Source organism: Vulpes vulpes, chromosome 15, assembly GCF_048418805.1.
Source record: "Vulpes vulpes isolate BD-2025 chromosome 15, VulVul3, whole genome shotgun sequence".
NCBI classification, from domain to species: domain Eukaryota; kingdom Metazoa; phylum Chordata; class Mammalia; order Carnivora; family Canidae; genus Vulpes; species Vulpes vulpes.
In genome coordinates this window covers 103,369,766-103,393,539 of record NC_132794.1, presented here as the reverse complement: position 1 = coordinate 103,393,539, position 23,774 = coordinate 103,369,766, and the positions used below count along the sequence as shown (strand labels likewise).

The 23,774-nt window shown below is 33.1% G+C and overlaps 1 protein-coding gene across 1 annotated transcript in view; it reads right to left on the bottom strand.

Moving 5' to 3' along the window:
- ATRNL1 (attractin like 1) overlaps window positions 1-23,774 on the bottom strand; it is a 762,129-nt gene that overhangs the window by 611,372 nt on the left and 126,983 nt on the right. Inside the window, exons 11-14 of the mRNA XM_072740185.1 lie at window positions 9,906-9,990; window positions 8,794-9,002; window positions 7,671-7,789; window positions 3,466-3,598 (exon numbers count right to left, since the gene is read on the bottom strand). Coding sequence (XP_072596286.1) covers window positions 3,466-3,598; window positions 7,671-7,789; window positions 8,794-9,002; window positions 9,906-9,990 — 546 coding nt within the window. The remainder of the gene's footprint in view (window positions 1-3,465; window positions 3,599-7,670; window positions 7,790-8,793; window positions 9,003-9,905; window positions 9,991-23,774) is intronic.

Sequence of the window (23,774 nt, the reverse complement as noted above, 5' to 3'; positions counted from 1 at the left end):
AATAAAAACAGAAGATCCTATTTTTTTCTTTAATTCTTGAGCATAATATAGGGTATGGCTATAACATCTACTAAAATGTGTTGACTGTCTGCTAGGTTTCCTAGTGTAGCATATGGTACCTCAACTAATAAAATCACTACTATTTTTACATCTCCAAGTCCAATTTATATTCTATAAGATCACTTTAAAGAAAAATAACCAGCACATAACAAAAGTAATTTCAAAGTTATTCCTACTCTCATATCTAATTTCCATAGCCCAGGTGCACTATTTTTACATGTTAGGTTCTTTCATTCTTTAATTATAACTGTGGGGAAAGAAGTCTCATTTCTTTTATGTTTAATAAAGAAGCTATAATCTTTGCTTTCTAATGTTTATTTTTAAACACAGATATTCAGGTCTTTCTAACATTTAAACATACTACTCAATAACAGTGGTTTATCCTTAGAATACAAGTTGATCTTAAAACAGTGTCTATTTTCTAAAACAAACATTTTGAAATACATTAAAAAGTTATGCTCTAGTGTACACTAGTTAATAATGCAGTGCTTCATTAATACACTGATCTATAAAGTTTGACTACATTTCAGTTTCCATATCACATATATCAGTGCCTTTTGCCCTTTCGGGTTTAAATGCAGTAGTATAAATTTTCTGGAAATATTCTAAAGCTGCAATTCTCAAACATTTTGGTCTCAAGACCCCTTTATTTCTTAAAAATTATTAAGGACTCATAGATCTTTTCTTTATGCATTTTTTATCTATTGGCTTTGACCATATTAAAAATTAAAACTGGCCATTTAAAAATATATTTATTTATTAACTTAAAATTTTAATTTAAAAATTCATTGCAAACACTCTTCTAGCTTTTGGGAGGTCTTGTGCCTTTACAGGCCCACAGAAGACATGTCATCAAATTCTCTCCCTGTGAAAGAGAAGCTGACAATTCAAATCAGACTACTGACATCAAAAAAATAAGATAGACTGATAAATGAATAGGGGGATGGACAGACAGATCAGGCATAAAGAAAGGAAAATGTTCATGTACAATCTGGGTAAGGGTTTTGGGTGGGTGTCATCTCTAAGATTCTTTCCAGTTTTCTGTACATTTGAAATTTTTCTTAATAAAACGATGGGGGGAAAACATTTTAACTTAAAATAAAAAGTAGATTTTATTTTAAAAGAATTATAGTCTTCAAAATAGAAAAAAGAATAGTGAAAAATGTAGCACTGTTTTGCATTTTTGCAAGTCTCTGTAGTACTGATTTAATAAAAGACAAATGTATTCTCCTATCTACTTCTGAATCCACTGGAATTCTATATCACATAGCTTTTGGAAAACTCCATAGTAAGCCCATGACAGAATCAGAATTTAAAAAGCAAATAGGGATCCCTGGGTGGCGCAGCGGTTTAGCGCGTGCCTTTGGCCGGGGGCGCGATCCTGGAGACCCGGGATCGAATCCCACGTCGGGCTCCCGGTGCATGGAGCCTGCTTCTCCCTCTGCCTGTGTCTCTGCCTCTCTCTCTCTCTCTCTGTGTGACTATCATAAATAAAAATTAAAAAAAATAAAAATAAAAAGGACTACTTAAAAATTTAAAAAAAAGGACTATATAATTTAAAAAAAAAAATAAATAAATAAAAAGCAAATAATACCTTAGTGTTACTAGTTTTGACTTCATGAATCCTCTGAAAGAGTCAATGAGCAGGGAACTCCTATTCTTTAATAACTGCTGTTCTATTGAATTGGGTACCATGAACAGTGCCTAGAACATAGTAATACTTCAAAAGAGTGGAATTATCATTTAACAATTGTCACTTCCTCGAAATAAGATGAGTGGAAAACAAACTGTATATACCCAATTTGCTGCTGAGTAAATATGAATGTAGAACAAGGGAAGTTAGTTTATAATGTGATTTTTATTGTATTTACTGTATGGTATTTATCATTCTTCAAGATGCCCTGGCCAAGTGGAGCCAATATACCAAACCAACATTCTTTCCTGGGCAATGAGTAGATGGGTACTACCAAATGCAACTTCACTTATTTTTCCAAACTTCCACTAGCAATCAAATTCCCTTCTTATTGTAGCAATCTTCCTTTAAATATATGTATTATATACCCCTTCAGTCAAATCTTATTTTGGTCCAAGATTTTTTTTAAAACATTTATTTATTTATTTGAGAGTGTGTGTGTGCACACGGTAGGAGGGGCTGAAGAAGAGAATCTTAAGCTGGCTCCATGCCCAGGGCAGAGCTTGATCTCAAAACCCTGAGATCATGGCCTGAGCCAAAACCAAGAGTTGATGTTTAACTGACTGCCCCACCCACGTACTCCTTGGTCCAAGATTTTTAAAGGAACTTGGTAAATATTTTTACTAATATCTACATGTTGATTTTTAGAATATAACACTTAGATATCAATATAACTTTTACATTTAGTGTCATCTTACTATTGCTTTTCAAAATCTAGAACTGTATTAATATTCTCTAATTTTTTCAAAGTGAACACACATGCATATAACAGTGTTTAAAAAATTTAAAGGTCAGTATATAAACAAAATCCAAAATTTAAATTAACATTCTAAAGTCTGAATGGTACTTTTAAGGGCAACCTAATTTTTATTTTATTACATGAACTTCTAAGCATGACATAAATCCTTTGATGGGATTTTCAAGGACTTTTTAGAATTACATAGGCACAGAAATTTTTCTTTGAAAATAATAAAACAAAACTAAGAGATAAAGGCAAAAACTGGACAGAAATAGAACACCCAGCTAGTAGTTACATCAGCCTTTTACAAGCCATGCAGCTTTGAGCAAGTCACTTAACCAGTTATGTCTCAGTTTACCTGTATAACAAGAAGATGGAGCTGGTTAAATATCTCTATTACTTTTCTATTTTGTGATTATATCTTTTATACTTAAAAGAGGAGTACTTAGGGTCTACTAAGAAGAGTGTTAAATGTAAAAAATAAATTGAAATTGCTTTTTTAAAATGGGCTTTTCTGTGGTTTACAAAACTTAGATTCTCATTAAATCATATAAAAATTATAGATATTGTAATTGTAATAAAAAAGTAGCCAGTAAAAAATAGTTCCCAGAATTTCAAAGATAGAAAGCATTTAAAAAACAAATCAAATAGGTCAAAATGTTAACATTTAGAAAATTAGAGTATTAGTCTGAGTATTTATTATTTTCTGTTTTTAGATACAATTTTTTTAATTGAAAAGGATTCTGATCAAGTCACTAATATAATAAATACAAGAAATCCTGAACATCTTTAAAGAATTGGAAGCAAACATACAATTTTTTCCTATAGAAACAATACTATTATTACTCCAATATTACTGTTTATTTGCTATCGATTTAATTTTAGAAACTGGAATGTTCTTACTAAATGCTCTTTCCTATAATGGTACTCATCTGTGGACTATAAAATTCAGTTACCAAACTGAGATCTTTACCTGGTAAAGCCTGGCATTCTTGTTGTCGCTGATCCCACTGGCAATTCAAGTTTAGTGAACAGCTTTTACAGCTAGTAAGTTTATTACAGATCTGCTCATTTCTCACATGACATTTGGTGTAGTTTTTCACAGACTGGAAAGTTAAAAGATAAAACATGTTATTTTTCACCTTTGTATAGCAATAATTCTTAAACTTCGATGTATATATAAATTACCAGGTGATTGTAAAATTCAGATTTCTAACCCCAAATGCAGTTCTACTAAATCAGAATCTCTTTTACTCATTTCTCTAAACTATAGTTGTTGGAACTACAAATACGCTTATTGGAAAAAATGTGCAAATTCCACAATTTGAAATAGAAACCATCTAATGAAAATATTTTCTATTGAATCTAATAACAGGTTTCTGATTCAATAAATAAAGCCTATGCAGAGAGTCATTTCTCTTCATGATCACATGAAATAATTCTAGTCATAATAAAACTATCATGCAAACCCCTAGAAATAAAGTAGAAATGATAAGTAGTAAAAAAGTAAAAATATACTTTATCAAAACCAAATACATCTAATAAGACAAATTATTTTCACAATGACTCAAATTAATTTTACTTTCCCAAACACTAATCATTTTGGTTAATTTATGTTTCTCCTTTATTTGTCAAATTTTCTTTTTATGGCTACAAAGAAGTGCAGAAGTTAGACTTTGATCAATCCTACTATACAATATAATCATATGTCAACTAAATTCCAGTATTAAGAGATTAAAAGTTAAAGATTTAAAAAAGGGGGTGGGCCAGCCCCGGTGGCGCAGCGGTTTAGCACTGCCTGCAGCCCAGGGCGTGATCCTGGAGACCCTGGATCAAGTCACGTCGGGCTCTCTGCATGGGGCCTGCTTCTCCCTCTGCCTGTATCTCTGCCTCTCATTCTCTCTCTGTGTTTCTATGAATAAATAAATAAAATCTTTTTTTAAAAAAAATAGGCAACATAGGAACTCTGGTGGGAGTTCCCTATATACGCCAAGGTTCAGATGTTTCACATGATGTCATCAACACTTATGATCAAAATTTTTGGCTTAATTCTTTCCATGACTCTTGAGGGAAAAAATGTAAAGGACTTAATGCTGAACTCTGAGCCCCACTTCAATCTTTTTTTCTCTATAGATGCTTAACTAGACATTAACTAAGAGAGCTAAATATTTCTTTTTAGTCAATAAAGTTAACAGATAAAATTCAATTTTACCTCTCCCACATATAAAATTGGTTGAAGCAACTTCTATCCTCTTAAATAATTTAAATGTCACCCATCAAGTATTAATTTATAAACTACTGTATATCCCCCCGTAAAATACACTGCAGTCACCTCAGTTCCAAAGACATTCATTTCTTTGAAGCAATCAAATTATATATAATCTAAGGTAAGAGATAAAAAAATAGCTGTATACCAATGTTTGTCTTTATTCATCCAGAAAAATCAGAGAAGATACATTTTTTAAAATCTCAAAGTACTTTGTGACTCTTATTCAACCACTACATTTTCATTCAGAACATACATACTTTTTATTGCTACTTTTTCTCTAATTCATAGCTTTCTGTCTTCATATAGAATATAAATCTTAGCATTATTAGAATATAGCTCTGGGATGCCTGGGTAGCTCAGCTGTTGAGTGTCTGCCTTTGGCTCAGAGATCCTGAGTTCTGGCATGGAGTCCTGCATTGGGTTCCCTGCGAGGAGCCTGCTTCTCCCTCTGCCAGTGTCTCTGCCTCTCTGTGTGTCTCTCATGAATAAACAAATCAAATCTTAAAAAATAAAAAGAATATAGCTCCAAACATTTGTTAGCTCACTGTAAAGGAAACTTCCTCAAATCATCTGATAATAGAATAACCTGTAAAAATGACAAGGGAATTCCTAAACAACTTATTAGGAGAAAAGAAAGAACATTTTTTTTAAGATTTTATTTATTTATTCATGACAGACAGACAGAGAGAGACAGAGAGAGACAGAGAGAGAGAGAGAGAGAGAGAGAGGCAGAGACACAGGTGGAGAGAGAAGCAGGCTCCGTGCAGGGAGCCTGATATGGGACTCAATCCCAGGTCTCCAGGATCACACCCCGGGCTGAAGGCAGCGCTAAACCGCTGGGTCACAGGGGCTGCCCAAGAACAGTTTTAATGCCAGTCTTTATAGTAACAATAGTGTCATTAGAGTCACCATCCAAATAACTCAACTGCTCTTCATTACACACGGTAGTCATCTATTGACACTGAACCAGCACAATAGATGAAATTATATTTCAATCACACACAGGACTAATATAATCAATGATGAAAGAAAGTTGACTGTTATTCTGAAAGATGGCTGATATTTTTTGGTCTAATGAACCAGATCAGTAAGCAGGTTTGAACTGTTAGAGCACAAAATACCCAACCTGGAATAAGTATGACTAAATAACAAAAAAGGGTATCAGTAGACACCATTTACACTAAATCTCACAGACCTTTCTGTAACCATTAGCATTGGGGCTTAGCTTAATCACCAGACATTCTGATAAAACTGTCTAAAAGACATTACGTCAAAGTCTAAATTACAAGTGAATACCATCTGCTCACTTAGACTATCTCACCCAGTGCCTTCCTTGTTTACACATCATTATGAAAAATAAAATATAAAGTATAAGGTCACTTTATGAAAGGAATACTTGATAGCATTTTATATAACAATTTTTAAGGTACGCATATTTTCATTTAGTATAAATGTCTAAACACAATGTCTAGATTCAGAGCCATCCAACAGAGCTTTAAACACACTCCGCCTATAATTTTTATTTAATAACATTCTTCACTTTATTCCCTTATTCCCATGCTTTATTTTACTTAACTCCTATTTCCACATTACTCATTAAGATAACCCCCATTAGGTAAATATTAATGCAAATATTAAAAAGTAATTCAAATTTTCAAAGCAGAGTCAGGTCCTATTAACAAAACTCAAATAAAATTGAAGTATATCTGTTATTAAAGCAACTTATATCACTGGAAAGTATATACCAACACCATACATATAAAACCAAAAGTTTCATCTGCTAAGTCAATAACTGAAATTTTTTTTACATTTTAAGTTTTGAATATTATTTTAGTACAGAACCATAAAACAATTATTTTGAAATATGACTGTTTATTGAAGAAAATTTTTGTTGATACAATAAATTTTACTTAGTTTTCAAACTTCCTTTTCTTTACATTTTACCTCTGCATGGTATCGTTAAAAGCAAGTGAATACTTTTGATTATTAATAGAAACTCAAAAAAAGAAATAATGTTTATTTTGTAACAACTATATACAACTAAAATGTATTTTACATTTAGTTGTATGTTACATTTAGTTGAAAATCTGTAAGCACATCATTTAGTTGTTTAACCTACAGCCCAGTAAGAGAATCCTCATCCTGCTACAGTTTTCAATTCTTTTAATGCTATACTTGTTAATACTTTCTGAAATTTTTCTTTCAATTTGTTGACATCTTAAAAACATGAGATATTTTGATACTACTTACTAAAAACGTTAATTTTTGCTTTCAATTTTCATCTACCATAAATGTTAATTTTATCAGTTTTTTCAATTGTCTACCTAAGGTAAGGTTTTTCAAAGTTATCACTATTGACATTTTGAGTTAGAGACTTGTTTTTTGTGGGAGAATTCATGCATTACAGAATTAACAGCATTCCTGGCCTCTTCAAGATGCTACAGTTGTGACAACCAAAAATGTCTATAAACACTGCCAATGTCCGTTAAGGCACAAAACTCTGGTTGAGAACCACTCATCTACACAGATAAAGGGAAAGTCAACCTCCAGTTAAACTTAAACACAAAGCATGTAAACAAAACATCAGACCACACCACCATCGTGCATGTGCATGTCTGACAAGAATCCCATGGAAATAATCTTTATACTTACTTACCTATATCACGTCTATCACCACACAAGACTACACTTATAATCTTTTTTTAAAAGACACAGGAGGAAGTAAAAGTTACTAGAATGTAGGCTGACAAATTTGAGCAAGAAACTAGAGTGAATTTACAACATAGTGAGTGACTCCCTCAAGTGTCTTGATGTGAAAAAATGCTATCTGTACAATGCTACTGAACAGTAAGCTAATGATTAGAAAGCAGCAAGGTTAACAACGTCACCATTTGCCCATAAATACTAACCACACTGCAGTTACTGTTTGCTGAAATGCATTTCTTGTCATCACACCATTGGCACCCGTTGGTATTGGCAGCACAGCTGGCACAGTCTGCATATCTGTAACATCTGTCATCAGGAGCAGCTGCAGGACAAATGGGAGATGAACGCATCAGGATGAGAAAGAAATGTCACACTTCTTAATTCACACATTTTTAACATCTGTTTAAGAATCCCTAAGACTTTTTTACAACATAAATATGACCAACAATATCAAAATAACATCTTCAATATGAGGTAAACTTCATATTGAATTTGAATTGTGTAAGTTTCAAGATACTTCCTACCCTCATTTTAATTATGCAATCTACCAAGATCTTACTGCCATTTAAAATTTATTCATTATGGGGGTGGGGGGAAGACTTACAAAAAAAAAAAAAAAGCATTACTACACATCTAAAACAAACATTGTAACAAACACTCATTGTTTATTATTCTTCATAAAGATATTTAGAGTCATCTGAGTTATCATATACTAGCAAACCCTGAAAATACATCGCCAATTATAGTACAAAAAATGCATAATACTCCCACTCATTTAAAGAAAATTGAATTGACTTATCTAAATCATTTATAAATAAATATTTACTAATAATTTTTCATATGTTTGATCTACTTATTCAATATTTTATAAAAGTTATTAAACTAAAACATTAATCATCAAACATTAATCATCAAAATTCTAGAAAATCTTTTAACTCTGTGGTTGGCTTGGCAATATTAAAGAAAGAAAAAAAACTACCAAATGCAAATAAATTATTTTATTGCATTTCTTAGAAAAACAGTATTTCTTAGGGTATACTTTAAAGCATTTTTTACTTATATAGGAAAGTAGTTCACGTTACACATAAAATATTGGTATGTATAATATTACATATATAATTAAAAAGAGAACACTAAAAATAATTTATAAAAATATTAAATTATTAATCACTGCTAAGTTCAAACATTAAAATTCCTAATTAGAGGATTGTGACATTTTAATTTCTAAAAGCTATACTAAGGTAAATCTTATAAGCAAAATGCATTACTCCTTCTAGCCCAGTAGAGAACCATTACGCCAGAGAGGGAAGAAAAAAAAAACTTTACCTGTTTTAGGAGGGCACTTTGCTCTAAGGATATTATTAGTATTCCCAGATTCCCATGATTCGCAGTGATTTTTATTCCAAATACACTTTATTCCTGGACCAGCATTCTTACAAAGTTCTTCATCTCTGAAAGCCTTGCAATTTGGAGGCTTGTAAACAAGAATATCATTAAGGAGCACACTAGAAAATCCTCCAAATATATACATGGACCTATTGGGAAAAAAAAAAAAAAGAACCTTAAACAATATTAGTTTCTTTTTTAAAAAAGATTTTATATATTTATTTGAGAGAGAGAGACAAATAGCAAGAGAGCACAAGTGGGGAGAAGAGGGAGAAGCAGGCTCCCCATTGAGCAGGGAACCCCATACGTGGCTTAATCCCAATACCCTGAGAACATGACTAGAGCCAAAGGCAGATGCTTAACCAACTAAGCAACCCAGGCTCCCTAACATATTAGTTTCAAAAATAAATTTAAATATACATTTTACATTTTACCAAGGTAGCAAACAATTTTTTGAGAAAAAGAAAACAGTTGTTCATGGATAAGATACACTTTAGAACAACTATCTAGAATTATAATTTCTGAATACTGAAAATGAATTTAGATATTGGATATTTGGGATGCCTAGGTGGCTCAGTGGTTGAGCATCTGCCTTTGTCTCAGGTCATGGTCCCAGGGTCCTGGGATCAAGTCTTGCATCGGGCTCTGCTTCTCCCTCTACCTGTCTCTGCCTCTCTTTCTGTGTCTCTCATGAATAAATAAATGAAATCTTTTAAAAAACAGATATTGGATACAGAGTCTATGTTTCAATGTTTTACTATCCTCTTATAAAATAGAAAAACCCAAGAGTAAAATAATCAAAAAGATATTCAAAAATTCAGTTTGAAAAGTCCAGACAATTATTAAATTAATTCAACTACCACTTTCTTTGCTCCCCTTTCGCTTAAATATATTTGAACACAAAAGAATGAAGGATATGGTTAACAAGCCAAAATGTATTCCATGGTAGAGTAGGGATACCCAATGCCATTAAGTATAAATGATAAATGATAATTTTTAAAAAGAGTAACAAAATATGGAGATAGTGTGACTGATAAATGCACATCTATTACCCATTAATAACAACGGCGGAGTGCCCAAATCTGTTGACATCTCTATGAAGATTTGGTTTTGGTAATATTTTCCATTCATCACAAGCTAGAAAAAAAGAGAAGAGCAAAACAAAAAATGAAATTAAACAATAAATTAAGACAAATACTATAAAACAATCTTCGGTCAAATTAAAGATACAATAATTAAAATTAGGAAGCCTTTCATTAATTTGCCATGACCTACAATTTAGTATCATTATTCAAACTAGCATCGTTCCTTAAATTAAAACAACTTCTGCATAAAATTCCCACAAGTAAATTTAAGTATATGAGAACAATGAAAATGAAAGGTAAAAAATATTAGGTGTACTTTATATTGGAGGATAATTAAATCAAGGCTCATATAGTAAACTTCATGAATGTCAAAACTGGGCAAACCTCTTAGAAAGTTAAATTACTAAACCAAATTTTATATGCGTACTTAAGATATTAAATGCAATATACAATATTCAGTGAAATAATGCCTAAAAATGGAATCAAAATAAAATATTTAAATCATTTTGATGATTTGATATTTTAAAATAATGGTGTTCATTTTATGCAAAAGAGAATGACTTCAGTTGCTAAAAATGAGAAAAAATAAAAAACCTAAATAATCCATGAGCTATATAAAAAACATGGAAAGAAAAATGGTTATAGACAACTGTATCATTTCAATATAACTTAGCTTCAAAATTGACACATATACCAATACAGCTTTTGAGATGTCGAGTGATTCAGTGTCAAGTGATTCAGTTTTCAGTGACTAGGGACATTCCTTTCTTAGATTTCATCTTCTTAGACATGACATATCTAAAGATAGGCAGTGGTATTTAATAAAAACATATAGATGTAATAAGCTTTTAAAAACAAATTTTATTTTTAGGTAGTTTAGAAGCCTTTTTGGAACAAGAAAATAATCTGAAATACAGTTAGCTCTAAAGAAGTTGTATAAATTACATGTTTCCTATTTATGTGATTATAACACTGGTAACAAAATAATAATTTGGTTTTAATTCAATGATTACTAATGAAACCAAAGAAGTTATAAGAACCAAAATCATAGTTGAGAAAATGAAACTAGAGATGGAGAGCAATAAAATACATCTTGAATTGTTTTCCTAAAGTCTATTCCAAAGAACATAAATCCCCCAAAAGAGGGTTTTCCTTAGTTTGTATAATCTCTCTTTACCTCACAAAATACATCTATTTTGTAGGCCTATTAAACACTCTCAAAAGAGAGAGTACAGACAAATAGAATAACTATACCTAACCCAGTCTTTTCCCAATATTTTATCCACAGGAGTACTATGTTTCATGTAATACTTTTTACATTAACATTCCTAAGAGCCAATGCTCTGAATATCACATTTTAGGAAATAATATTAAAGAGGCCTACACATAGGACTAATAACCTGGTCAATTTTACACGTTACAGTTCATTTAAGAAGTGTGCTTACACGTGCACAGTACTATAAAACTTCCAAAGTGCATTCATCTACATAATTTAAAATGGTCATTGTGTAAGAATCCAGTGAAGCTGATTGTGCAGGTATTATTTATTATATGTTGGAAATGAAAAATTAAATGTAAGAGAAGTTAATAATTTGCTTAAGGCCCATTTGACTACCTTTGTTTTTCTATAAATTATATTTACAAATATTTGATATTTAAAAGTATATTTGTAGTAGGTTTTAAAAGATTACTCCCTTTAGAGAGAAGGGAGGAGGCATGGGCCTTGAAAAAGAAAGAGATGAAAATGTTAGAGACAGTTTATAAGTCAGGGCAGATAGATTTCAATCATTCCTTCCAACCCTCCTTTCCTGCCCCCCCGCCCCCCCACATACACACAGGGTCAGTGATTTACAAATTGTGTTGACTGTAGTATTCCAACAACGGAATTAGAAACCTGAATATGCTTCAAAGAAATGAAATAGAAGAGTCAGATGAAGGAGTAAGACTGCCAGATACCAGTTTCTTATAAAAAAATCTCCAAAGAAGAATCTTTAAGATCATTTGGGGGCATCTGGAGTCCAGAAAACAAACTGACCCAACAATCTGAGCTTACCTAGGTCTAACAGGTAAGTAACCTGGCCCACTATCTAACACAAATGAGCCAAAGGGAGAGCATATCTTCAAGATGAAAACCACAGAAAATGCTCAGAAAAACTAAGGAGTTAGAAAAAAAAAAAGTGCTAAGGATGAAGACAAGCATTAACTAACAATTTGGCTTTCTGAAGATTTTTTTTAACTCCATAAGCCAATTTCTTTCGGTAAAAGATGAAATTTTTTCAGTGTATATAACAGAAAAAAAAAAAAAAAACCCGGCATTACAAGCACCTGTGTACCACTACCCAAATTTGTCAAATCCAGTACTTGACCATATTTACTACAGATTTTTTTAAAGAAATCAATTAATATAGATATGACTTAGGCTCCCTGTGTACTCTCATCCCAACTCAAGCTTCTTTAGGTCTTCCTTCTTTGGATGCAATTACTATTCTGTATTTGCTTATCAGTGTTTCTATATATGATACATATAGTAATTTTTGTAGATGGTAAAGCTTTTTTTAATACAAAAATATATTATGTTATATAATATGGATCCTTCTGTAGCTTATTTTCAACCCACTGTTTTGCTCTTTGTTTTTGTTTTTGTTTTCACCATTTTAACCATTTTTAAGTGTGCAATTCAGTGACATTAAGTACACTCACATTTTGGAAAAATCATGACCATTTACCTCAGCACTCTCTTATTTTGCAAAACTGAAACTCTGTACCTGTTAAATAATTCTCCATTCTCCTCTTTCCCAGACCCTGTCAATCACCATTCAACTTTTTTGTTTATAAATCTGACTACTCTAAGCACTTCAGATGAATGAAATCATTACAGTATTACTCCTTTTGTCTTTGGCTTATTTCCCTCACCATGTCTTTAAGGTTCATCCACATTGTGCCGTGTGTCAGAATTCCATCTTTTTAAAGCCTGAATAAGGGGGAATCCCTGGGTGGCTCAGCAGTTTGGCGCCTGCCTTTGGCCCAGGGCGCAATCCTGGAGTCCTGGGATCAAGTCCTGGGATCGAGTCCCTCGTCGGGCTCCTGGCACGGAGCCTGCTTCTCCCTCTGCCTGTGTCTCTGCCTCTCTCTCTCTCTCTCTCTCTCTGTCTATCATGAGTGGATAAATAAAACCTTTAAAAAAATAAATAAAGCCTGAATAATATTACATTGTAAGTATATAACACATGTTGTTCATCTATTCATCCATCAATGGACAACTAGGTTACTTCTAATTTTGACTATTGTGAATGATGCTGCTATGAACATAGGTGTGCAAATATCCATTCTTGTACTTGCTTTCAATTCTTTTGGGTATATACCCGAAGTGGAACTACTGGGTTCAATGGTTAAATCTTGTTTAAATTTTTGAGGAACAACCGTACTCTTTTCTATAGCCACTATACCATTTTACATTCCAACAAGGAATGCACAAGGATTCCAATTTCTCTATATCCTCACTTACACTTGCTATTTTCTATTTGTTGATAATAGCCATCCTAATGAATGTGAAGCAGTATTTCAATGTGGTTTTGACTTGCATTTTTCAAATGATTAGTGATATTGAGCATCTTTTTGTGTCCTTATTGGCCATTTGTATATCTTCTTTGGAAAAATGTCTATTAAACAACCAATTTAAACTTACGCATATATGTGATGCTATGTTTTCATTTTAATCATGTTATAGTATTCCATATTATGATTATACCAAAATATATCTATCCTTTTAAAGGTCATTTAGACTTTTTTTCTGATTTTTCCTACAAGTCCTTTTAGTTTGTTCATGGTTACACACATTTTCTTTTGCAAATTCTGAGAGTTTCTCCAGGTAAATTTCAAAAGGAAAATTACTAGGTTTAAGGAAAGACACAGTTCAATTTTACTAGATTTTACCAATTTGCTCCCCAAAGTAGTTGCACTGACTTAAATTAACAACAGCCATGTATGATAGCTCTTCTTATTTCACATTCTTGCCATTATGTAGTTCTCTCAGATTTTTAAATTTTTACCAATCTGATTAATTTTTTTCATACTAGTGAGATCAAGCATGTTTTCACATTAATAGGCCTTTTTTTTCACCCTTCTATAAGATCACTATTCAAGTATTTGCTGATTTTTCTATTTGATTTTTTTATAAATATTTTATTTTTAAGTAATCACTACACTCTATGTGGGGCCCAAACTTAAAACCCTCAGATCAAGAGTCCTATGCTCTTCTGACTAAGCCAGTCAGGTGTCCCAAGATTTTTTTTTAATAATTTTAAGAATTGTTATAAATACCAATTCTTTGCTAATTATATGCATTAATATATATTCTCCTATGCTGCGATTTGCCTTTTCATGTAGTTTATGGAGTCTTATTTTACAAATATTTGTACAAAAATTTGATCAAACCTACCATTTACTTCATGATTTATTCTTTTTTTCTTAACTCAAGATTTTAAAGATAATCTCTAATTTTCTTCTAACAGGTATAGTTTGGCTTTTACTATTTTGATCTTCAATCCATTTGGAACTTATTTTTGCATCTATTCCAGGGATCTAATTTAACTTTTCCCATATATCATGTTAACCAGATTTTTCTGTGTATTACCATATACCAATCTTCCCAGAACCATTATTGTAACATTTATTACCCACTAATTTATGCCCAACTTAGTTTGGTTGTATACTATTGTGGCATGTTCTTATTTTGCTTGTTTTTAGCCAAACATATGTATGTGCAAAGTTTAAAAGTCAAATAATCCCACAAGGTTTATCACAAAAAACTCTCCTACTCCCTATCTTCCCAATGTTACTCCTGAATCACAGAGGTAAGCACTTTAAATTCTAAGTAAAAAAACTAGAAGGAGCTTGTTTTTTATTTATGTTCCTATTCTAAATGGCACACTTAGTTGTTAGTTTCAGATAATAACTCTTTCTCTTTAAAAGATGAAGATTTAACTCTTATGCAGACATATACACATATACTTCTCTTCCCTCCATCCTCCTCATGTACTTATAATTTTTAAGCCAATATTAAATATTTATTATTTATTATTCTACATATAGATGAGCCAACATAGCATATTATAATTCATTTTATCCTTGAACAACTTTCTATTTTTCCTGCAAATTTTTTTTGCTTAGATTTCTATAGATATACTGCTAATTACATCCCTGACTCTTTACGAAACGTGTCCACCATTTCACAATATTTTCTAATATATCAAGCTATCTAGTGGCTTTATTTACTTCTTTAAGACATCCCCACAAAATTCCATATTTTTTTTATAATTCAAACTTGTCTCTGGGCCTCCTGAAAAATTCTAAGGATTCTCTGCACACGTCCTATTATTTACTCTATTTCTTGGACTTCAAGTTTTATCAATTTTTATTTATCTAGTCAAATTCATCAGTAGGAGACATAATTCTACATCTTCCAGAGAAAGTGTACATTGGAAGTAAATTTCTGAGGTTGCAATTCTGGAAAGTGACTTTATTTCACTGTAATACGTATATGATTATTTGATCAGGCTTAGTACACTAACTTGGAAAGCATTTTCAGATATTGAAGGTATTACTCTCTAATCTTCTGGCTCCTGGTTTTGCTTTTGCAAGGCCCTATCCTATTGAGTCCCATGACTATTAGGACTATTCCTTCTCTAAATATATAAGCTCTTAGGGTCTTCTTTCTGTCTCTACTTTTCTCTCTTTTTTTTTTAAAGGAGGTATCTGGAGTTCCTGGTGGGGTTGCAGTGTGTCGAGTGACTCTTTTTTTTTAAAAAAAGATATTATTTATTTATTCATTCATGAGAAGCAGAGACACAAACACACACACACACAAAAAAAAAAAGAGAGAGAGAGAGAGAGAGAAGCAGAGACACAGGCAGAGGGAGAAGCAGGCTCCATGCAGGGAGCCTGACGTGAGACTCGATCCTGAGTGTCCAGGATCACACCCTGGGCCAAAGGCAGCGCCAAACCGCTGAGCTACCCAGGCTGCCCTGCCTCTACTTTTCATGATGAGTTTTGCTGCGAGTCTCTTCTGGGGCTTAGTGATATCTTTTATTCTTAAAATTCATGTATTTCAAGCCCAGATATTTTTCTTGAATTATTCATTTGATAATTTCCTCATCTAAAATTTTCTGTTCTTTATTTTGGCCCCTCTTATTATTCAGACAGCAAATTTTCTGTTATAATCATCTAAATTTCATCTCTCTTATCCTATTTTACATCTATTCTTTGTTCATAATACTTTTGGAACATATACTTCATTTTATCTTAAAATTTATTAATTTAGTATCCTAATTTTATTTTCAAAAGCCCCATTTTTTTGTTTACTGAATGATCTATTTTTAAGTCACATTTTTACTCTATAAATGTGACATCTTCGGTTTATGATTGAAGTTACAATCTCCTTCCAGTATTATCTCAGTTTCTTTTGTTTTCTTATTTTTTCCTATTTGTTTGATATTTTCATCAAATTCAGCAGCTTTTTGTGAATGTCTATAATAACTAACTGCCCTTTCAAATTTAAGAGTGGGCACAACAAAACTGGAAATTTTGTGCTTGGCCAAGACATATTGTTGTTGACTGTTGGAATACTTCTTGTTTGTTTGTTTGTTTGCTTTCTGAAATACAACCGATATATATTACTGTATAAGTTTAAGGTGTACAACATGATTTGACATATACATATATACACTTAGTGAAATGATTAAACACAGTTTACTTAACATCCATCATCTCACATAGACATCAAAAAATTGGAAAGAAAAAGAAAAAAAATGTTTTTTTCCTTGTTATAAGAACTCTTTAAGATTTAGTCTCTTAATAGCTTTCATATATCCTTTTCTTATATACTATATGGCAGTGTGGAAATTTTGATCAGGTTGGACCATTTCAGTTGAAGACCTCCAAATGTTAGTTTTTGTACAGGCCTTCTTTTGGGCTCGTTAGATTCTTTGAGGTAAATCCTCCAATCTCCTACCTAGAAGCTATAAACCTGGCTAATAGGATTCTGGACATAAGTAGAAAGAAAGACTTAGAGGTTTCCTTTGTAAGTATGTATACTTGCCCTAAGTCCCACTATTTCCAAAATTGTACAGACATCCTCAATCATGTTCTGGTACCTGGGTCAACATTCACAAAGAGTAAACCTCTGTCTTCTAACAGAGTAGAAACATGGCAGACACTCATCACAAGCTGAAGTAGGGGATCTGGGAATGTAACAACTAATTGTGTAGATTTTTTATCAAACTTTGTTTCAGGCCCACAAGCACACCCATTTACAGAAATACTTAAAAACTCTAAATAAATAAATAAATAAAAAGCCCACAAGAGAGAAACAACTCCAACTCAACTCACAAAGAAATGGAAAGACGAACTAGGGGTGGCGGAAGGGGAGGAGGGCGGGTGTTGGAGGGGAATGGGTGACAGGCACTGAGGTGGACACTTGACGGGATGAGCACTGGGTGTTTTTCCGTATGTTGGTAAATTGAACACCAATAAAAATTAATTTAAAAAAAAGAAATGTAAAGAGTACTGGGAGCTTGTCCAAGACAGTGAAATAGTGGGATTTAACTGATCAGACCACATATCTACTGATCCCACACAGTTAATGTAAGTGAGCAAGGCTCAAAACTCAGGAGCATGGGGTTTCCAGATTATCCATTGAGTTTCTTCCTATTAAGGTAATATTTCTTTACACATTTAAAAATTAAACATCTCAATTTAGTAACCATGCTGAAGATCAGGGAGTTATCTTCTGAATGTTCTCCAAACCATGTATTTTTTCATAATGGTATATCTTGAAAAATAGAACAAAGAGTAAAAGATTAATTAACCTGGGTGTTTCAATCTCAAGTAAGGAAGACTGAGAATTCATCAACTGCTCTTAACTAAGAATAGGAAAAAGAATCTGTGAATATTGGGTTAACAAATTTAGATGAGGGAAGGAAAAAGAATGATTATTATTTAAGTAAATCAACTTAGATGTAATGAAGATCCAATGACACAATGACATTATGGATATAAACCTGAATGAGAATGAATTCTTGCTCTGAAGGGATGACAATAGGATGTGATAAGTATTAAGAGAGACATATAAAAAATGCTATGGGAGGCCTCCTCTGAAAAAGGAAAAGCACATAGTTGCTTCTAAAAGTTAGATGTTTTTAAAAATTACTATACTAATATATAAAATTAAGTGAAAAATACATAAAACCTTCATAGTCTTTTTAAATGGATAAATTTCCTAAGATAAGTGGTCATAACCTTTTACCTAATAAAAACAATATGCTAATTGCTTATCAAAGCTATATAATATTTAATTCTGAAAATAACTCTAAGGAGCAAATGTTTTTGTCACCATGTTATAGATAAGGAAATAGTATTTGGAGGTTTGGTAACTTCCTTAAACTCATTAAATGGTAGAATCCATATTCAAAACCAGGTCTTCCTAATTACTACATTATACTGCCTCACTACATCATCAAAATACACTTTTCAACATAAACATTAATTTCATGAAACCAAAAAAATAAAATGTTTTTAAAGTACACAAGTCCCTACAGAGAAATAGTACAGTACACTATTAATATATTAATGATACATGAGAATAATTAACTCAGACCAGTAATAGTACAACAAACTTCTACTACAAAAGTTGGTTGCCTTTTAACACATGTGATGGTAGGAGGTGAAGGCTTTGTTACTATCTGCAAGACATCACCTTCAATTATACTAAAAGTTTAAAAAGAATTATAAACAATATTTGTTATATACATATTGGTGTTATTTAACAAATAATTCCAGTTCTCTTCCTTTGGGCCTATAGTAAAATTAAACTCTCACACTTCCTAGAAGTGTGATAATATGACTTTTTTTAGCCAACAAAATGCAAGCTAAAGTGACACCTGTATTTCCAGATGGATCCAACCAAAGAAAATGAAATTTCGTCCTGGTCTCTAGTGATGACAATAAGCTCATCTGCCTGCTAATCAACATTAGCCATGTAGCATGAGTGAGAAATTAACTTTTATTGGTCTTAACCTCTGAAACTTTGAGATTTACAGTGGAGATAAATATGTGCTGCCGAGACCTCATTCAAGGAAGGAACTGTCTCTGTTGCTGGGAGAGCATCAACAGCTACAAATTACTTCAGCAATTGCCTCAGTATCTTTGGGCCACTTCACTCAAGGACACATCTTATTAAGGATGACCCACATACAACTGCTGTTCAACATAGGATTTTAAAGGTCCTGTCACTTCATCCCAACATATCAACCATTTCACTTCCAGAGATCCTTGTGTGTTTGACTAAGGTTATCTGTCCAGCATTACAACTCAATTTTTCCTTTTGTTAAATCCTCTTTTCTCCCCTTACCTCTTCTTTTTTTTTAAGATTTTTTAAATTTATTTATTCATGAAGACACAGAAAGGCAGAGACATAGGAAGAAGGAAAAACAGGCTCCCCTCGTGGAGCCCGATGTGGGACTCAATCCCATATCCCAGGATCATGCCCTGAGCCAAAGGCAGATGCTCAACCACTGAGCCAATCAGGCATCCCTCCCCCTACCTCTTCCAAAGGCACTGATCTCTTCCAAAGGGTACTCTCAATGAACATCATAAACACTAAACTCTATCTCAGAGTCTGCTTCATAGAGAACCCAAACTATGATGGCTGGTACCAGGAGTGATATAAAAAGAGCAGGAAATAAGAGGAAGTTTGCGAGCTGAATCACATACTATCAGGCTGGCTATGAAGAACCCATCACTGGTGGTAGGTGTAATACAGAAAGCTGCTGCCACCAGATGGCCATCAACTGCTAAAACTTATACCAGTGGTAAATTAGGAAGGTATGCCAAAGGAAGGGCATATTCTAGCAAGTGTGAAGGTATCAGATGTTTGAAAATAGTAATTACTAATACACTACTAATTTGCAGACCTTCTACATATGGCAGCCTCTTATATGTGGTATTAAGGAAGCCCTCAGGCTTTCTCAGCCTTTCATCATCTTTTTATTTTATTATTTAATTTTTTTTAATATTGTATTTATTTGGGGGGCAGACAGAGGGGGAGAAAATCTCAAGCAGACGCCTTACAGAGCCTGATGTGGGGCTCAATCTCATGACCTCTAGATCACAACCGGAGCTGAAATCAAGAGTCAGATGCTTAACCAGCTCAGCCACTCAGGTGCCCTTCATTATCTTTTTCTATAATTCAGAGGGGCAAATCTGGGACTGCTAAGGAAAGAAAGAGACTATCTATAAGACCCAGACAGCAAATATCGGCAGAGGTTGGGGAAGTACACACAATACTAAGTAATAAGGGGAGATTGATCCAAGAGGCCAGAACCTTACACTAGATTAGGGAGAGTTTACTGATTTAAAAGCACTCTACTGGGGACACCTGGGTGGTTCAGCAGTTGAGCATCTGCCTTCAGCTGAGAGCATAATCCAGGGTCTGCGGATCAAGTCCCACATTGGGCTCCCCGCAATGAGCCTGCTTCTCCCTCTGCCTATGTCTCTACTTCTCTCTGTGTGTCATTAAATAAATAAATAAATAAATAAATAAATAAATAAATAAATAAATAAATAAATAAATAAATAAGTAAATAAGTAAGTAAATAAATATCTTTAAAAGAAATAAAAGCACTCTTCTGATTTAAAAGCACATGCAGTATTTATGCCCTGACAAGGACGCCAGGAGATGGTATGAGCACACTATTAAAATGACTCCTATTTACAGCAAAGGTAACAATCATCTCAGTGAAAAAGCAACCTAAGAATGGGAGAAAATATCTGCAAATCATATATCTGATAAGGGGTTAATATACAAAAATATATAAAGAACTGACACAAATCAGGAGCAAAAACAAAACAAAAGAAAATCCAATAAAAAATGAATAGACAAAGTGAATAGGTATTTTTCCAAAGAATATATCCAAATGGTCAACAGGTACAAGAAAAAGTGCTCAATATCACTAATTATCAGAGAAAAGCAAATCAAAAACACAATAAGCTATCACCTCACACATGTTAGAATGGCTATCATCAAAAAGGCAAGCGATATCATGTGTTGATAAAACTACCATATAAAAAATTAAAAAATAAATAAAACTACCATATATAATCCAGCAATCCCACCTCTGGGCATATATCCAAAGAAAATGAAAACAAGATATCAAAGAGATATCTACACTCCCATGTTAACTGCAGCATTATTCACAGAAACCAAGGTATGGAAATAATCAAAGTGTTCATCAATGGATGAATGGATAAAGAAGATGTGGGGATCCCTGGGTGGCGCAGTGGTTTGGCGCCTGCCTTTGGCCCAGGGCGTGATCTTGGAGACCCGAGATCGAGTCCCATGTCGGGCTCCCGGTGTATGGAGCCTGCTTCTCCCTCTGCCTCTCTCTCTCTCTCTCTCTCTCTCTCTCTTTCTGTGACTATCATAAATAAATAAAAATTTTAAAAAATGTTTTAAAAAAATGATGTGACATATCTACATATATATGTATATGTATTATATATTTATATATGTATAAGTATATATACATATACATACACAATGAAATATTATTCAGACATAAGAAAGAAATCCTGATATTTAAAAAAACATGGATGGACCTTAGGGATATTATGCTAAGTGAAATAAGTCAGATACTACATGGTATTTGTCTTAATATGTGGAATCTTAAAAAAAAAAAAATCACGTTCATAGAAAACGAGTTAAAAAATGTTTGCCAGGGACTGAGGAATATGGGAAATAAGAAGAGGTTGGTAAAAGGATACAAACTTACAATTGTAAAATGAACCAAGTATGAGGATTTAATATATAACATGGTTACTATAGTTGATAACACAGTATTGTATAATTGGAATTTGCTGAAGGAGAACTTACTCTAGAAAGAGTATCAAAAAATTTTTTTAAAAAAAGGAAAAATATGTGAGCTTACGGATGTATTAACTACACAAGAGGAATCCTTTCACAATGTATACATATACCAAATTATCACAATATACATGTTATATATCTTATAATTTTGTCAGTTATACCTCAGTAAAGCTAAAAAAAGAAAAAGAAGACCCTTAGAAACAGAAAAAAATACAGCCCTTGCTAAGTCAAGTCAAAATGCTAGAACTGCCATAGCAAAGAGTAAAAGCAGGGATAAAAAGGCTAGAAATATGGGCGTTTTGAAGTAGATATACTAATATAACACCAGAAAACCTACTAGGTCATTGTATCTATAGAAAGGGCCAGAGGGCATGCCATTTACAAAAGCCATGAAGAATGAGATAGAGAAAGGGACACTAGAATCAATAAGAATGTACTGGCTCTCCTCCACTGGCTAAAGCTGATGGTTGGGGAAACCGTAACAGAACTGAGCTCAATGATGGAAACAATAAATAGGACAATAGAGCCCAACTGTTGACACTTAACTATCAGAATCCAATCCAAGTAGAGGGGAATATTTATAATAACCAGCAAAGCTGGAGTGTCAGTCTAGGAGACTAACCTATTAAAAATTATAAAGATGTTTAATAAACCACAGCATCCCTAGAAGCAAAATAGGTTGCCAACAAGGGCACTTCTACCTAGCTTATATCATCAGAAGAAATCAAGGATGCATGATCAGAAGGCTGATGGTAGATGCTGCAATAAAAAGTCACAATTTATTGCTCAATTTCTGGAATTCAGCCATTTCTGAAGTCCAGATTTGATATATTTAAAATTCTGATACCTAGGAGGAAGGACCCTGCAGTACCATAGTAAGTGTACATGGTAATAACTCTCCTATTTCTTCATCAAAGGCACCCATGGTCATTTCATGGCATAGCTCTAACCTAGAGGAAAAAGCAACACGAACATTTCAAGTATAGTTGGACACAGATCTGAGTTAGCACCAACACCACAGATATAAAGTGTCATCATCACCTCTCTTTACAGGAGGGATATAATGCAATAAGGTAATTAACAACATCCTGGCCAAGGTCTCGTTCAAAATGAGCCACTAGGTCTGCAGACCTATGCAGTGGTCATGCCCTGGATGTTTCCAGCAAATGGCACAACAGTGGCATTGGGTCCTTGGCTATCACAGTGGAAAAGATCAAGTGGAAATTTTGAAACAACTACCACCTGGATAATAAGTTAAAATTTAATGTTGCATTCCGGAGGGTATGTGTGGCAGAAATTCATATTACTCTAAAGAATCTAAAGAACGCAGGGATAACAGACCCCACCAAATCTCCATTTAAAACACCAGTCTGGGCCATGCAAACTAAACAAAGCCTGAGGATGACAAGAGCCTACTACCAAGTAGTAGCCCAAACTGCAGTCACTATGTAAAATGTGTATCTTTATTAGAACAGATTAACATGGATATTTTCGGCAAATGTGTTCTTTGCTAAACCTTTCAGAAAAGGGAATCAAAAATAGTTTGCCTTCATATGGAATAAAAAATAGTATACATTCACAATTTTGCCTCAGGATCATATAACTCTCCCTCCTTTTGTCATAACATAAGACACATTTGGTCCAATTGGATATTTTGCAGAACATTATATTGTTAGACTACATTAATGACGTTACTCTGTGCCAGATGAGTAAGAATGGCTTATGCAATGAAGACCTTGTTAAGACATATATGCTTTGATGGGTGGAAGATAAAACCTACAATGATTCAGATTTCAAAAGAGTAAAATATTTAGGGATCCAGTGGTCAGGAGCATTCTAAGACAGCTCATCTGAATTGAAAGACCAATTATTACATCTTATAATTCCCATGAAAAGCAGAAAGTAAACCATCCAGT